The sequence below is a fragment of the Euprymna scolopes genome, chromosome 29 (genome assembly GCF_053919585.1).
Source record: "Euprymna scolopes isolate OS-2025 chromosome 29, ASM5391958v1, whole genome shotgun sequence".
Lineage (NCBI taxonomy): Eukaryota > Metazoa > Mollusca > Cephalopoda > Sepiida > Sepiolidae > Euprymna > Euprymna scolopes.
This window is the reverse complement of record NC_136510.1, coordinates 97,039,124-97,058,020: the sequence shown is the minus strand read 5'-3', so window position 1 is coordinate 97,058,020 and position 18,897 is coordinate 97,039,124. Positions and strand designations below refer to the sequence as shown.

At 33.5% G+C, this 18,897-nt stretch overlaps 1 protein-coding gene across 6 annotated transcripts in view; it reads right to left on the bottom strand.

The window, feature by feature from the left end:
• The window catches only part of LOC145252785 (neuroglian-like), a 362,878-nt gene that overhangs the window by 45,672 nt on the left and 298,309 nt on the right, over positions 1-18,897 (bottom strand). For all 6 annotated transcript variants that reach the window (XM_080112730.1, XM_080112733.1, XM_080112729.1 and 3 more), the window contains 7 exons: positions 17,313-17,597; positions 13,015-13,379; positions 9,981-10,209; positions 5,372-5,502; positions 4,584-4,797; positions 2,771-2,893; positions 469-651 (listed from right to left, as the gene is read on the bottom strand). In XM_080112730.1, the coding sequence (XP_079968856.1) occupies positions 469-651; positions 2,771-2,893; positions 4,584-4,797; positions 5,372-5,502; positions 9,981-10,209; positions 13,015-13,379; positions 17,313-17,597 (1,530 nt within the window). The remainder of the gene's footprint in view (positions 1-468; positions 652-2,770; positions 2,894-4,583; positions 4,798-5,371; positions 5,503-9,980; positions 10,210-13,014; positions 13,380-17,312; positions 17,598-18,897) is intronic.

Here is an 18,897-nt window from a genome sequence, read left to right as displayed (position 1 = left end):
CGGGTGTTTTTTGTAAAAGATTGGCGAGGGGGGACCAGAGATTGGAGTTCAGACGAGCACCTGCCATGGAAATAACGATAAAACAAAGACAGGCTTGCAACGTCTCTTCTGTGGGAGAGAGGTTGCAGGGAAGAGAAAATGGCATCCCCCACGAAGTCTATTTTGTACTCTGTCAAGGCAGGATAGGCTGTTTTTAGCAGCTCCTGCCCAGATATGGCAGCAGTATTCCATCATATGTTAAGAACATCACCAACATGACCTCCCACAACACCAAAGTCAGCCCGATTGCCGCCATCTACTGAGTACTCGCCAAGCTCCCGCCAGCGCTAGTGGAAAAGGCATACTTTCAGTTCCGGACGCATATCAATAAAATTTTAAAATAAAGATGTAGTATTGTTTTCTTTAGGGCGACATTTTTATGTTCCACCGTGTAAATAAAATAGAATGAGGAATGAAATAAAAACTTACTGCCAGCATCTGTTGTCCAAACATCAATGTAGTACTCTTTTCCACGTCCAGCACGAGTTACGGCCCAAATAAAGACTCTGTAATTTGTACTGGGTTCTAGACCTTTTAACATGTGCTGAGTACTTGAGGGATCTCTTATCTGGTTATTTTCGTATTTCATGGGGGATACTTTCAAACCATTTACTGAAAAAATAAAAATAAAAATAAAAAATAGACAATATAAACCTTTGCATATCTCTATACATGTATTATTCCCAATCAAACTGTTGGTTCCATTTTTATTTATGTATTTATTTTTTTGCATGGGGATCGCCATTTATCAAGGCCTGTAGGCCACTCAAGGATAAGGTGTTCAGAGAGACAACAGCGTAATGATCAGTGGTTGTAGAAATTCAGGTAGAATTTGATTATTTAGGACAGCTCAACAAGAACTTGTTTACATTGGACTTGAAAACGACTGTGTTGTAGTCAGTTGAAAAGCAGCCCTGCAGTATAATGTTCCACAGGTGGACAGTTCTAAAAAAGAAACTTTGTTCATGGGATTTGCGTTTAGATTTTTGGCATATATACAGAGTAGGGGAAATTATTGACAGTGGTTGTAGCTAGACGAGTGTTTGTTGTGAATGTTTTGAAGAGGTATGGAGCATCGATTGAAGTTCAGTCGAGCATTTGCCATGAAAATAAAGACAGAGCAGAGATAGACTTGCAACATCTCTTCTATGAGAAAGAGGTTGCACGGAACGGAAGAGGAAATGTAAAAGAGCACAGACGTGCGTATGGCAACTGAATGCAAATGACCGAGCACTGTCATCGTGGCAAAATAGAAGAAAGAAAAACGATAAAAATGAATGTGTGCACAGGTCGGAGATCACATCAAGAATCACATCCGAAAATTACGTCAGATAAAAGAATCATGTCAGAGAAGGACAGAGATAGATGTGTTACGCCAGATGGTCAAGGACGACAGAAAAGCACATGTAAATAAATGTCTGTAAATAAATGTTGGTTGTTTCAATAAGAAAAAAAGGAAGGAATAATTTGACTCACTTATGTTCTTTGCGACGGAGTCTAAAACATGTTAGGTTCCTATATGTTAAAACGTGGGTAACGTTACAAAAAGGACATCCCATACTACGTTTCTAAGCCAGTTTTGAACCCTATCAAGGTAGGAAAAAGTGTTCCGAGCAGCTTTTTCTCCAAATGTGGCAACAGTATTTTTTTAGGACGTGTTTGGTTGTTATAGCCACAACATTCCAACTCATTCAAACATCTTCAATTTAGAGATTTTCATCCAAGCATCAAGTTGTAGTCTCAGCAGACACCAGATGTATCAGCATTGCTTTCGTTTCAACAAAAGAAAGTTATTTATCTGTCTCCTAGACTGGAAAGATGTGATACAAGGGTCAGTGACATTGAACAACCAACACACCAGAGAAAGAACACTTTGGTCTATATAAATGCCTGACAGCCGCATCAGCACGTCCTGTGGGGGTGTCTTAAGCAATTACTAAATAAACTATCCACTTTTCAAAGGGAGGAGACAGAGCCTAGGAGTGTAGATCTAAGCCAAAAACATACTGTAATGAACAAGGAAAAGCCAAATTAATAACGGCCTGTCATCCAGGACAAAAATACAGATAGCATTTTATGTTTCCGCTCTGACAGAGGTGACGGATTTTCACGAGATTGGTATCGTTTTGAAGCTTGACCCTTTGGATGACAAATATAAAAAAATTGGCTAAAAACATTAATTCTTTCACCCTCAACTGGGCACTTTTCTACAAAGAGGGGTCGCTTTTTTCGCCTCTCTTTTCGATTGACTAGCCTTAAATTAAACCTTCGCCACTTCCAGTGTGGTGACAAATGCAACAGCAAAGATGTCACTTTTTTTTTCATGTTCTTTTCCTCCTTTGTGGTACGGGTTCAAGCCTGCCAGACAATTTTTTTTTTTTTTTTTGCTCAACACAGACCTCCAAACACCCAGACAATGTCGGGTACTCAGCCTTGTTTAAAATAAGTAAAGGCATTAATATAGTTTATTCCACTTGAGTTATTCAATGAAGTTAAGAAACCTGTTAAAAAGTATTCAATTTAAATCTCAAGGATTAATGAATTTGACCAACTCCTAAAGTTGGCATGTCGTTGGCAGAAGGTTATGGAGGATTAATGAATTTTACAAAAAAATCATAGAAAATGATAATTTTTATTTTGAAGAATAATTAGTTTTTTTTTTTTTTTAATAAATTATAGTACAATGAATCACTTTCCCTTAACTAGCTTTCTCTCCATCAAAACAACTTACTTTTCTGAAAACCGATGTCATATCCAATCAAGATGCCATTTTTCTTTTCTGGTGGTTCCCATTTCAAATGGAAGTGCCCAGAACCACGGATTAAAGCTGTAAAGGAGCGAACTTTGCCAGGAACTGAAACAGAAAAGCAAGAGAAGAAATAAAATACAGTGAAACCACAAATATTAAAATGAACAAATCAATAAAAGTTTTCATGCGATTTAAATATTAATTCTATATTCAATTAATTGTTACACAACGTTGGTAGAATTTCAATTGTACTGAATTATAAATCTGATTTAGGGTGTAAGGGAGATAACTCGATTCATACTTTTATTCGCATTAGTTTAAAATCTATATATTAATACCGTAGTCCATTCGATCAGGAGATCTTATTTATTAAAAAAGAAGGTTATCAGGTGATAACATACTACAAACATTAAATTAGTATATAGATACGCTAATTTAATGTTCATTGTATGTTATACCTTCTATCCTCTTTTTTAATAAACAGGATTTCTTGGTCACTAAAAATGCAATGTATATAAAAACAAAAAAATTAAATAAAAAAAAAAATGTTGCTTTCAGGCCGTATGTGAAAATGAAATATACCCAGCTAGGTAGTATCTGTCCTGTCTAAAGATGGTATAATGATATTGTGGGGTTTATGTTCGCGCCGGGCATCCATACAATGGAAATATGTCACATTCTCCAACAAGGAGCCAAACCGTAATAGCCAGATATATTCTGACACTACATTAACACTGTTACTTACAGAAATACTTTTATAGTTTTAACAAAAAGGCCATATTAATATCACAGGATCTCCATTCATGCTGAACGTCCACAGCAATATATTACATATGAAACATGCCGCTGTGGAATTTCCACAGGTCCTGCTAGTTTTGATGATTTTTGTAAGATGATCAAAGTTACACAACGTTGAGGCCAGTAAGTACATATTTCCATCACTTGCTCTCTGGGGAGGTGGAGGGATACAGAGCTCCAAAAAGAGAGAATGAATACTCTGAGTTCATCAGTCAAGGTGAAAGATATTGTTATGCTCTTTGTCACATCTCACTTTTAACTTCCTGTCCATGATGTAACTTCTTGTGTGTGTATATATATATATATATATATATGTATATATATATATATATATATATATATATATATATATTTAGTAGAAATGGTAATTAATAAAAACCTGAAAAAAGTGCTCAATACTGTTGTAGAGCAAATATGCGTTTTATTTATTGTTACCGTATCTTTCTGTTAAGTTACATTATTGTTTCAGCTACCCGGCCGTTTTTTTGGCCATCTATAGCTTCCTCAGACTTTTACAGAAATGTTCGTTATGATGGGATGAAAGAGTGAATGATGTCAGGGGAGGGGTGCGAGAAGAGCGGAAAAAAGAGGAAGGGAACAAGGGGGAAAGGTGGGAGGGGGTGCTTGGTATGTCGGTAATGTTTTAGTTTTAGTCTTAAAACTCCAAAACTAAAACATTACCGACATACCAAGCACCTAGAGTGTGATTTTCACAACGTTTCGATCGATGTAACCTCCAACCACTCGAAATTCATCCAAATTCCCAAGTTCGACAGAAACATTCCCAAGTTCCACAAGATACACCTGAAGAAGATCGGAGGTCACATCGACCGAAACATTGTGAAAATCACACCCAAAATGCGAACAGTAGTCCGATGACTCCAAATAATATGAATAACCAATCCTCATCTCAAAAATTCAGAAACGTCAAAAAGAAATTATACTTTGAACATGACAATAAAAAACAAACAAAAATAAAAAGAATACAATTACTTACCTCCTTCTGGTGTATCTACATCAATAACATTACTTTCAGGTCCTTCATAATATGTGTTTCTTGCTACGACAGACAAACTTAGTTCTGAGAAAGCCGGAAGGTTTACAATCGCTTGAACTTTTTTAGGACTTCGTCGTTTTCGGCTTGTACCGTCTTTCTGAATGTCGATTTTTTTCAACGATGTTTCTTTGTGGCCCCGTTTCCAGAATAAAACCTGAAAAATAAATAAGTAAAACTTTTAATAATTTCACACTTAGATAATCCATTTAATTTTCCATGGTTAAGTGGATAATGATGCAGACTGACCTGAGTGTTCCAAGTTCGAATCCAGTTCATTCCAGAAACATTGCTTTCACTTAGGATCAGAAAAGTTCTCTGAAAAGTTTTGATTGTTTTGACATGAATTATTGTAAATCCCTCTTGAGTTTTCATAATATAATTACCTGTAACTTCTTTCGTAATAAAGATAATGATAACTCGAAAATACATTGTGTCCATGACGTTCTAAAGTTTCCATCAGTAGAAGCAATATATAGAAAACTTTCCAAAAGTGAGGATAGATAAAAAAAAAAGTTATCACTACTTTTTCGACACCTCTAGTATTTTTATATCCCCCCCCTCCCATTTTTTCAAAGTTGCTGTTTGTGCAATTCGCAGATAAGCTTGCTATCGGCCATATGCAGCCCACGGGCCACATGTTTGATATACATGGTGTAAGTCACGAAAAGAGAAGAAACACACACACACAAAAAAGTCACCCAATTTTAATAACAGAGATTTGTACCTACCCTGTAACCCATGAAAGCACCTTTAATCTTATCAGCACTCTCTGAAACTGGATTCCATCTAAATCCTGCAGTTTCTGCTGTTAGTTCATGATCAGGCATGAGTTCAAATCCTGTTGGTGCTTCTGTTGGAACTGGAAATAGAAATTGGATGAATGTGTTTGAAAAATATATACACTGAAACCGTTTAAAATTAATCATCTATAATATAAATCTCACCTGTCTGTTTAAATGTATGTATGTTTGTATGTTTGTATGTATGTATGTATGTCTGTCTGCCTAAAACTTTTGACAGAGTCGACGAATTTTCACGAGATCAGTATCGTTTTGTAGCTCAACCCTTAAGATGACAAATATCAAAAATTTGGCTAAAAACACTTTCTTTTTTTTTTTTTTTTGCCATACACCTCCAAACACCCGGGTAATGCCAGGCACCCAGGCTAGTTTTATGTAAAGCATCATTTATTCATTTTTTTTTTAAAATAAAAAGCAAAACAAATAATTTCTTAACGTTTCAGAATACATAAACAAATCCCCCCAGTCTTTAGACAGTTTGCTTTTTATGCAACCCAGGATCATCTAATTTGCATACAAACTGTGAGAATTCACATTACTTTTGTATGACTATTGAGGATAAAATCAGCTGAATGCCACAATTTTTTTATTTTTTAGTACCCTAACTTTACAAAACACGTCAACATGTGAGCGTTTCTAAAGTGAGTAATTTTCACTCACTATAATTTTCCGTACATAAAAAAAACAAAAAAATTTACCCTCATGTGGAGGCAATATGGACTTGTTGAACCCTTATCCTAAAAAAAAAAAAAACTTATACACTAATTTTTGTCTTAAGATCCAGAACAACAAAGTAAATGTTTATTTAGTTATAGTAAAGATTGTCTGCTCTTTTTGGTTTCTGGTGTCCATTTTGCTAAATAATAAGATATAGTCAATCAGACAAGAAAGCCATTCTTAACCTAGGAAAAGGGAGAGGGGCTACTACCATTATATTTGCACCTGAATTCTCCACTCTACTCAATATGTTAGCCTATTATTTGATTGAGCGATAGTTTCCCTTAATTACTACTACTGTGATGTGACCGTCCCAGAGAGCGGTAAAGCTCCCCCACTGGGGGGAGGTCTTGAGACTCCTGAGATACTGGAGAAAGCCGGACAGATATGATTCTTTTATTCTTTGATTACCATCAGTGTGCCCGGGTGACGGCGAAAAACCCACCTGAGAGAAAAGATTAGGTTTGTGATTTCCATTTTTATGAAAATCAACGTCATTTTTGAAATTTGTACTCCAAAGCCAGTGGTGACTCAGATGGAGAGAGGATGTTTATAATTCAAGTGCAGTGCGTCGACCAAGAGAGTCATGGGGGGGTGACTTCATGGGGCCAGGAGAACGTTTGCAGATCTACAGGCGCACTTATTGGGGGAGGGGGGGCGCTCCCCTGGGATTACGTTGTTGGATATGATTGGTCCAGGGAGCAGCCCCAGTTTCACCTCTCCCTTGAGTATATCAATGGCGCGCACAGTCGAAAACGACAGTTTTTGAGTCAGTCAGTTGTTGAGAGTTTGAGACAGAGCAACTTGTAGAGAATCGCCACACGTCCCCGCTTCCCACAGCAACCTCACTGCTATATCGAAGAGAGAAGTGAAATCTACTTATAGACTTAGTGGAGTCAAACATTATTGAACATTGAACTGTAAGACAATTGTACATAATTATATATTTGTAATTCATTTTTCTGCAAACTAATCAAGTAGACTAGAGCACTGAATTGTTTTCTTTTGTGTGCATGAAATTGCTTTTCCTTCTAGCACGACAGACCAGTGAGGCGACAGCATATCAACCAAACCAATCATCGGTGTTCTGCCACAACTGGGAATTGACTCTTACGTGACAAAGGGTCCCTTGGCAAGGGATCCTATCACACTACATGCTCAAGAGTTTCTTGGCATGTTCCAGTTTGTCCTTGATGTGAACAGAACACCAAAATATGGTCTTCCCCGACAGAAACTTCTCACCAATATCTCACCTAGATCTGTTCTACATACTTGGTACCCTATAAACCAGCCACAGACTTTAAACAAGCTCCCGGAATAATTTTACACCTACACCCCCCCTCCTCCTCCAGATTACCTAGGAAAAACGGAAAGTAAGGATTTAAAGAAAAAAAGGTATTCTACAGCAATGTTGCCTTTAATTGAATTGAATCCTTAACCGTTATTTCTTTTCTTTTCTTTATTTTGCTTTTAATTAAGCTTCCTATGTGAAACTCGTACAATAGGAGTGTGTATGCCTTTTTTTAGAAAGTCATTTTACATTTCCGATTTTACTTTTTGTTTTTATTTTCAATTTAAAAAAAAAAAATTTATTTCTGCATTCACTTATTTTTTTTTTCATTTTTTATTATATCACTAGCAGGCCACCCGGCATTGCCCGGTCGTAAAATATACTTAACTATAATATTTTGATTAATGCAGATTTTGTATTTATTATTATATTATATTGGGGCCAATATATCGTAATGATTTTAAAAAAGTTTTTTAAAAATGAGTCGTGCACCACCACCAAGAATCATAACCAAAACGTTTAGCTTACGATTTATTTATTTCTTTGACATTAATACTTGAGCTATGAAGACATGTTTGCTGCAAGGCTAAAAAAAATTAAAACATGAACCAACAGCTATTACGTTATGCATGCATATTCATAATGCCATCGTTTGACCTTCACCTGGCAAATTGCATTTTTTTTTTTTAAGTTCACACTTTTGTACCAGTTTTCCCCGACTAAAACCCAGTTTTATATAAAGTTTTGCATAGGTTCAAATAATCTATATTTTCATGTCCTGTAGACCAAAAATTGACAGAAGAGTTTGGTAGGAAAATTTTTTAAAGAAGCATATATACGCATACATAAATATATATAGAAAGATATTTGTGTTTACTATAACCTTTTTATGCAAATATTAGGCAAGTATAAATCATGTAGAATATCTGCATGAATATAATTACACGTGATAATTAACTAAAGATGATCATCCCCATACGAAAACCGAAAAAAAACTAATAGCGGATTAATTAAAATGAATGTTTAAAAGAATATAAAAATTAACTAGATCTTTTGCAGATGAATGTAATTCCACGACCCATACATAACAAAGTTGTATTTTCTTTTTAAATAAATAGAAAAAAAAGTGTTTTTAATATGAATACTAATAAACACACACGCACAAAGAAAATTCATGGGAGTATAATTATTTTATTTTCTCTCCCTTTTCCTTTTATACCCGATTTTTACTCCCTATCTTTACTCCATATCTCTACTCCTTATTCTCCTAACCTATAATCTACACCTTTTTCCCTAAATATTCTCATTACCTAATCCCCATCCTACTCAATACCCTTCTTCTTTTGCCTTTGTAATATTTCTAATGCTCTCACTCCCCTTCCCTTTCATTATTCTCCCCTGAGCTTTCCTATTTCTAACCTTAAATGTATATAAAATCGGTGTTGTCTATTTTGCCCTCTTGATTCCTTGGGGAACATAGGGCCGCAACGACACTCCTCCAACAGACCTGGTTCTGGCTGGTCCTCTTCAGTTTGGCCCATGTCATTACAGCAGCCCTGGTCTCAGCTTCAATGTTCTTTTTCCATGTCTGCCTTGAACGATCAATTTTAGGCTTGCCTTACCAGTTCCATTTTCGTTTTTTGATCTCTATCTCCATTGCGGTTTGGTTGGTTTTTTTCCCACACTTGTGCATTGGAGTTTCTGGTCATCTGATGTTTAGGATGTTTCCGAGACATCTGTTGGTGAGTGTTTTGAGTGTGTGGATGTTGGTCTTGGTCACTATCCACGTTTCTGAGTCATAGAGTAGAACCGACTTCACATTGGTGTTGAAAATTCGAATCTTATTCTGGAATGAGAGGGCTGGTGTTCCCCAGATTGGTCTAAAAATGCTGAAGGCGTGTCTGGCTTTGTGTAATGCTGATTTTCTCCTCGTCTGATGAGAAGCATTTAGCTTCGAAATGCCATGGCCTAAACAGCCCCCCTCCACTTACTTCCCTTTCACTTACTGTAACTACTCTCATCCTTATTGACATGATAATGTAATACAGTTCTAATGTAACTTAAATCTTTATTTCCCTATCTTTTATATATATATATATATATATATATATATATATATATATATATATATATATATATATCCAGGCTAGAAAATCAAAAATAGGGAATAATGAAAAAAACATGGTTGTTAGATAGTGCTCGATAACAAGAGAATATTTTTTTATTATTTATTCCAAGGTAAACAGTTACATTTGGTCACTACAAACAGCCATCTGTTTCAGTCAATGAAACTTTGTTTTTTTTGTTTTTTATTTTCTATAGCATTGAATGGTTCAGGATTGCCTGATGAAGTCTCAATTACTGAAACAAATGGCTGTTTGTAGCGACCAAATGTAACTTCACTTATTCAGCAGCTGAAGTGTACAAGATGAGTAGGCACGGGCGTTTTTTTTTTTAGGCAAGTATTTTCCTTACTCATAATTTTCTTTACATATTAGAAGAGAGAAATTTGTTAAAGCAATTACTTACCATCTTCACCCGAATGACCTGTGACCTCTTCTGGGGTACTCTTGGCATAACCAAGATCATTTCTGGCTCGGACAGAAATAGTGTAAGGTTCATAGACTGTGTTGGTGCGAATTTCTTTCCGAGCAGGTTCACTACCATCGACATCATATTTCAGTGTTTTGCTGCCTTCTTTCTCAACAGTCACTTCATATCGGAAACCAGGGCCATTAAAATCCAGGGTAGACATTTTCTGAAAAGAGTAATATAGAAAAACACACGTACTTATGTGTTTGATTTAAAAAAAAAAAAAAAAAAAGAGAGTATGCCAAAAATTATGCAAATTATTTTTTGTTATAAAAAAAAAATTTATTTGTTGAATTATCCCATCGGCCATTTTTCACTTTCTAATGAAAGGTTGATACTAAAGGGGCATAACTCAAACTTTAAGAGTCAACAAAGCTCCAACCTTATCCCCATTTTTAAATTGTATTTGAAATTTCCACTTATGTTGATTGTTGGTTGGTTTTTGTTTTACAGCATATCAACCCTTTTCGGGTTATTTAATGCCGAATCCAAAGATTTTGAAGAAAAATTTTTTTAATAGAATATATTTGTTGTTTTCACGTCGGTTTCTATTTAACCCATAGTTGGGACCCTAACAGGTACTACCACTCCGGGTCAGAGTGGACCTGGGAGCAATGGTAATTAAAGGGTGGCTCCACACTCCCCAAAGCCCACAAGCTGGGGCCCTCACCACTGGATATAGTTTAAGGTCATATCCAGGACCGAAATTTGCACAGGATAACTTGATTTGATTTTTTTCAAAACAATACTACTGGATAAATTTGTGTAAATTTTAGTGTACGGCCTTTTTTATCCAATAGCTAAGTATATAATAAAGTTTTTGTTCAATTATAATTTTTTTTTTTATATTGATGTAATAATAGCTAAGCACCGCAAGAAAAATATTCGTGCTATGTTATTGGCTCCCAGAAAATACCAGTTAGCCTGCAGCAGGTGATTGTCAGTGTTTAAGTCAGAAATATTTTGTATAACAAAAAGAATGTATCAAGACGAAACATTATTTTTTAGGTTAAAAATATTTACGTTATAAATGAAAAGGAGTGTTAGTTTTCATAACTAGTAAAAACAGGAATGTTAGCTTGATTAAACAAATATACATGACAGACATCAGTTGATGGTCATGAGTAGGGCTGTGACAACAGCATATTCTTTTCATTGTTTTGCTTCTTGCGTATATATCCGTTAATATCTTATATGTTTCTATTTAGACTGATGTGGTTCTTCCCTGCAACCTCTCTCCTACAGAAGAGACGTTGCAAGCCTGTCTTTGTTTTATCGCTATTTCCATGGCAGGTGCTCGTCTGAGCTCCAATCTCTCGTCCCCCCTCGCCAATCTTTAACGAGAAACACCCGTCTGGCTGAAACTACTGTCAATAATTTTCCCCACTCTTTATCTGTGCCTAAATCCAAACGTAGATTCCATGAACAAAGCTTCTTTCTTAGAACTGCATGCCAGTGAAACTCTCTGCCGCTTGCCTGTTTCCCACCTGACTACAACTTGGATGTCTTCAAACAAACTCCTGACAAACCGCCCCCTTAAGTAGGACTCTCTATCAAAACCCCCAATACTAATGATTACTACAATACTATCTCATTGATTACTGTACACGCAATAACCCTTATCCCTGAGTGGCCTTTGGGCCTTGATCAGTGGTGACCCCCATGTAAAAAAAAAAAAAATGTGGTTCTCAGTTGATTAATTGCGTCAGATATATACTTGAGAATCAAAAGAATGATAAGAATATGCTGTTGTCACAACCCTGTTATGAGTGATATGTGTTGATAACGTCATTAGAAGGAAGATGTTTTGTATACATAGGATTTTTTCAGTCAGTGGTTAGAGCTTGAAGGAGACAGAGAGTGGAGCCAGCCGGCAGTAATGACTTGAAGCACCTGTGGGAAGTGAGGGGTCCAATGTCTATCAAATGTAAGGAACCTAAAACTTTCCAATGGGGAAACATCAGTAATAAAGTTGCTGAAAACCCAAGATTTATTGATTCATTGAGATGAATCTTCTTTGAAGTTTTCTGTCAAACAGGACCAAAGATGGACCAGGTACGTTTCTCATATTGGCCGATGTTAAAATCCCAGAGAACTGTTATTTGTCCCTTTCTGTTGTAAATGTTACATGTCTGTTGCTAAACTGTATCTGTTAGTTTTTACGTTGAAATGATTAAAAAAAAAAAGTTTAACACTGTCGTAAATGTTAAACACGTATCAATTCAATAAACAATAAAAAAAAAAAACTAGATTAGACGAACACACGTATGTACAAACGTATATACACTCTGTATACACACATTCATTAGAAGAACATTTTATACTATTAAACGATACACAAATTTAGACATAATTATGTCGGCCCCTTTAAGAAACTTGTTTCTTATTGTTGAGCACTTTCCGTTGAAATAAAAAGTCGGTCTATTTAGCTCTCAGGCGCAGATCATCATAATGATAATTAGATCCTTCTGACAGACGTTAAAAAACATTTTAAAATAAATGTTTAAATTTCAATATTATTTCTTGCGGTTAACGAATGGATTGGGTGATTGCTAATGAAGTCAGAGATGGTTCTGTTGCCGGGTTCGAATCTTTAGACTGGTGTTAATTGTGACATTGCATTGATGATTCCTGAAAGGATGAAACACTAGTGTCTGTAGGTATTTAATAATTATTATAGTAAACAATCATGTGTGTATGTATTTCTCATATTGGCCGATAAATAAATAAACTTACAAATATATAACTATATAAATAAATAAATGAACTTGCAAATACATAACTATATAAATAAACAAAAAACTTACAAATATATAACTATATTAATAAATAAACTTACAAATACATAACTATATAAATAAATAAACTTACAAATACATAACTATATAAATAAATGAATTTACAAATACATAACTATATAAATAAATGAATTTACAAATACATAAGTATATAAATAAATAAATGAACTTACATCCCATACAATGACTAAGAACTTCTTTTTGTTAGAAAGAGTACGGACATTAACTGGATTTGAGTACGGAACATCTGGACTTGTGGAACAAACATTGGGAGATGGTTCACTCGGTGCTCCTGTGCCTTGATTGTTAACACCTTTGACTCGGAATGTATAGTTTGACCACGGACTTAATTCTATCTCCCATTCTTCAACTTTGAAATCTGTACGCCCGGATTCATGCCAAACAGAATCAAATGAGGTCTTGAATTCCACGATGTACTGAGTGATTGGGGAAAAGTTGTTGTTGCCTTCTTTCCAAACAATAGTCGCTCGGTCTGGATGGCATGTCACATCTACTTCAGTGGGTGCATCAGGTGGACCTAAGCAATTAGAATAATAATGATAATAATAATTATATATATATAAAACAAATAAATGATAAAAGCCTGTATTCCAAATTTCCAGATGTTGTCAATCCTACAATTTATTCCTTTAATTACGTTGACATGCACAATTCTTTACAGCACCTATTTTGTAGTGTAATTAATTGCTCTGTAATTACATTGAGCTTCATAAATTAAAGGATTGGTAAAAATAAAAGGTGAAATAGAATTGAAATAAAAAAAAAATGTATATATATATATATATATATATATATATATATATATATAGTAATTTATAAAATATATATGGTGATTAAGCTACACTGAATATTCCGCGTTTCATCCACTCTAGGACTCTTCAGGCTTATGCGCGAATTGTGGTTTTTATATGCTCCTCTTCTACTGAGATTTTAGTCAGCCAATCAGCTTTCTAGTATCCACCGCGCCCTTCCTATCAGCCAATGGGCATGCATTTATCGGACAAAGGATCTGTTTTAAAACTAGGTTAGCGTTTTTTTTTTTTTATTGTTAGTTTATATATAAATATATATATATATATATATGCACATATATATACATATATATATATATACATACATACATATATGTGTGATCGTTTATGTATATTCATGTTTATTTAATTTATTTATTTGTTTATTTTCTATTGTTTTTGTTAGTTTTAAAACTATTTTGTATTGCTATCCTAGAGTGAATTTTATCTTGTGAACACAGTTATTTGCTATTTCTCTTCTACAGTTTAATAGATGTTGGGGTTCTTTAAAGTACAGGATAGCAAATTTTTTATATATATATATATGTATATATATATATATATATATATATATATATAAAGGAATAAATCAAGTTATGTGTTCATCAACCCCAGACTTCCTCTGGATGAATGAAATTAAGAAAACAAAAACACCAGTACAAATATTTGAAAACATATTTTTGATGTAATGAAAAAGAAGGGGAATACCGTTGTGAAAGAAAGTATGATTTTTTTTATAACATCATATAGCCATTAATATATTTAAAATATATTTAAAAAGATATGATGCAATTCGTATTTTTTTTTTTTTTGGAACAAATACGTCCGTTACAACTCAACATCTTTATTGCGAGACTTCCTCTGGATGAATGAAATTAAGAAAACAAAACACCAGTACAAATATTTGAAAACATATTTTTGATGTAATGAAAAGCAACAAGTCGTTTCAGAAGCGCAACAAGTCGTTGGAAATTTAAAAAAAAAAAATAAATAAAAAACAGGTGGGGGCTTGTTGTGAAAGAGAGTAAGATCTTTTTTTTGTATTCCGTTTTTTTTTTTTTATTCCGTTTTTTTTTTTTTTTTTAAATCTTTGTTTATTTCCTTTCTGAAATGGAACAGGGTCTTACATTTCATTACATCAAAAATAATTTTTAAATATTTGTACTGGTGTTTTGTTTTCTCAATTTAATTTATCCAGAGGAAGTCTCAAAATAAAGACGAAACGTTGATGAACACATAACTTGGTTTGTTCCTTTTTTATTTCTCTATTTTTACGGCATACTATTTCTATCATTCTCATCACACACATGCATTATATATATATATATATATATATATATATATATATATATATATATAAATAAATAATAGAAATTATTTACAAAAGCAGCATCACACCTTTCTAACATGTTGAGTGAGGGTATCTTAAAAAGAAAAAAAATGGCTGCCCCAACCCAATATTTTAAAAATTCTCAATATCAAACTCTTATGTGTGGCCTAGATTTGGTATGCACATGCACAAGGAGAATGAGCGAGATGAAAAGAAGGGTAGAAGTAGTGAACTCAGGTGTTGTGTCTATTTAAAATATTACTTGACCATATATATATATATATATATATATATATATATATATATATATATATATATATATATATATATAAATTACAATTAAATTTACCAAAATGATCCAAGATGGTAAAACTAAAGTATATCATAAATATTAAAGAACCAGATGTAAAAGCTCGATAAAACCAAATAGGAGATAGAGCTTATAATAAGAGCATATATTATTTCAACCTCGGGTGTATTAATTTAATTCATTATAAGTCGTTTCAATAAGCAGGATAAATATTACCTGTTCATATCTTAAAATGGTTTAAGTTAAAATAAATTCTAAGGAATTATAATTATAATTTATTTTAACTTAAACCATCTGAAGATATGAATGGATTATCTTTATCCCGTTTATTGAAACAACTTGTAATGGATACACCCAAGGTTGAAATAATAATAAAAAACATATTTAGCTCTACTAATGTATTGAGCACTCTTTCCCTTGTTTTTATCAAATATACCTCCTAATATATATATATATATACACCAAATAAGCAATAGATGAGAAAAGTTTACTAGACAAAAGCAAATGTAAACTTCAATTTAATATAAATATTAATATTTAATATTATTAATCCCAACCAAATACTCAATACGATGACAATAGGAAGTAGAACTTGAATGAATGGGGTCACCAAAATTTGTTTTTTATATACTTGAGTGGCCTCTTGGCCTTGATAATGAGTTGATACCTATGAAAAAAAAAAAAAAAAAGAAAAAGTCCAATGTGAACAAGTTCTAATTGAATCGTCCCCCTAAGTAATCCAAGTTACAAAATTCCCACTGTTTACTATGCTAAAATCACAATGACTAATGTATACCTATTAACCCTTGTCCTCGAGTGGCCTCTGGGCCTTGATAAGTTGTGACACCCTTGTAAAAAAAAACAAAAAAACTTGTTATTTTATTTGATATTTTCATTTTTCCAATTATTAAAATAAGTTCAACACGTTCCAAACGATTTCTGACGTCGTCATCAGATATTTTCTGGCAGAAGTCTTTTTGCTAAGGCCATTGGAAGGATAATATGCTATGTTTTAAAGCAGGTGGTGTTTGATCAACACTGCTGGGGAGCCATGATTTAATATACTGTTTTGTTTTTAAATTCCTGATACAGTGTTTCATGGTAAACAACTGATGATCCCTTCATTGGTACTATTGTTTGTTCATGTAAGTAAAACTATTCAGCGATACGGGAGATTAATTGACAAAATAATGTTCCAACAAAGGACTTTTTTTTTTTATATAATTTTAAATGTTTTAAAGAAACTTCCAAGACTATATACATGGATAATGCTCCATATGATGTATGTGTATATATTTTTTTCTCACATAAAATATTAAATTAAAACAGATTTCTATTTTCTTACAGGATCAAAACTAGAAAATTACAGAACTTATGTTAAATATTTCCTCCCAACCAAAGTTCAAGCTTTATTGGATAAATTTGAAGGATCATATATAACAAGAAAATTACAGAACTTATGTTAAATATTTTCTCCTAAACAATAGATAACTTAATTAAATGCACGTAGAAAATATTTAAATAAATATTTAAATAATAAATTGGGGGGGGGGGGGGCGACTAGAATATAAACAAAGGGCAGATAACCTTTAAAGCACTCAGGGAGAGGAAAAAAAACACCATATTAATGCTTATAAAAAAATAAATAAATAAACAATTCTCCTAAACAAAAATATTTTAAATTTTAACTTATTTATTTGGTTTCAATTTCTATTTTGAATATTCATACATATATGATGTCTCATAATACACACACACACACATATATATATATATGTTTATATATATATATATATATGTTTATATATATATATCAGGCATAAAATATTAAATTAAAACATGCTTTCATTTTCTTTTCAGGAACAAAAGTAGAAAATTACAGAATGTATGCTGAATATTTTCTCCCAACAAAAGTTCAAATTTTAACGGATGACTTTACTTTTCTATTATTTTTTCACAATCTTACTATTTGCTGCTTTTTTTATGAAAGAAAATTTTCTTGACGATTGACAAAATTACCTTTAACTTTAAGTTCAGCGCTTTTGGTATCATTGTCCAGACCATTTGATGCGACGCAGGTGTAGTTGCCCGAATCTTTGTTGGACAAATTAGAAATCATGAGATTGTTGTTTGGTTCTTTCTTGATATTCGGATTGTTTAAATTAATCAGTTCCCCATCTTTGTACCAGTTGATTTCCAAATATTTGAATTCAAAAGAATCTGTGGTTGCATGGCAAGTGAACAAAGCAATTTTTCCGACAGTAACCACCATACTGTCAGGACCTTCCACAATCTTTGTTTTTGCTGAAAAGAAATCAAGAAAAATATACAAATAACAGATAACAACAATAATATGGTACATAAAAACATTACAGAATTTTACTCTAATAAGCAAAGCCATGAAAATCAAAATAGAAGAGCTTAAAACATGTGTAACATCTTTTGAGTTTGTTTTACAATATACATTGGTACGTAAAAGTGTTCAAAAAACAAATATATAACAAATAAATGCTACCAAAGGCAAGATAAGTTACTCTTCTACCTATCTGGAAAAGTTTTTAGTGGTTTTACTCACTTTAAAACGATTATCCGGTTTGAAAAACAAATAGTGTCAAGCATTACATGAGAACAAAAAAAAAAAAAAAAGAATGATCACAAATTGACATCTAACTATTTTAAAGCTTAAAAATGACTTAAAATAAAAATAAAAATGCTGTTAGAAACCCACCCAATAAATGTCATGCTAATATTTATTTGGTGAACAATATTTTGTTTTATTTTATTTTTTATACAGTCATTACTAAGACTTACTTCAAAGCTGTAAATGTCAATTCGTGGCCATTTTTTTCTTGCTCTCACTTAATGCTCAACACTTTGTTTTTCGGAATAAATAAGCGTTTTAATGCAAGTAAAATCACTAAAATCTCATCCAGATAGGTAGAAGAGTAACTAATCTTGCCTTTGGTAACATTTATTGTTAAATATTTGTTTTTTTAACCCTTTTTTCATACCTATGTACATTGTAAAACAAACCCCATCTTTATACCAAAAGTTGTATTCCTTTTGCCTTTCTCAGTTCGTCACTCTTTCTTTCTCTCTTTCCCCTTTCTCATTTTTCTGCACACCCTTTTAATATCCGCCCAGCCTATTCCTCTCTATTGTTGTTGCTGTTGTGTCAGTGTTCACCGTGGATCGATTGAGCCAGCTCTTCCAACTGAATTCTCTTCATCTGGAATAGACCCCCCACCCCCGACGTGGTTCCAGCAGTGCACTCCGTAGAGGCGAGAACACAGGATCAGATTGGCATCTTCCTTTATAGTGCTGAGCCAGGTTTTCAGTTAACCATCGCATTGTTTCTTCCAACCCTGAAGTGGAGCGGGGCTGATGGTAGCATGGATGAAGTCATCTGGTTGCCGGCGCAGAGTGTGACCAAACGATCGCTCATTTTTTCAATCAAGTTGATTGATTGCTTGCTCTAATTTGGAACCCCTCCCCATGGTGGTGTACTGTAAGGAAGCTTCACATGCCTCTCCACAGGGACTTAGTTCACAATACCTTGCACTGTAGAGAAACTTCTGTTGATTTTATGAAATTATATTTAAAC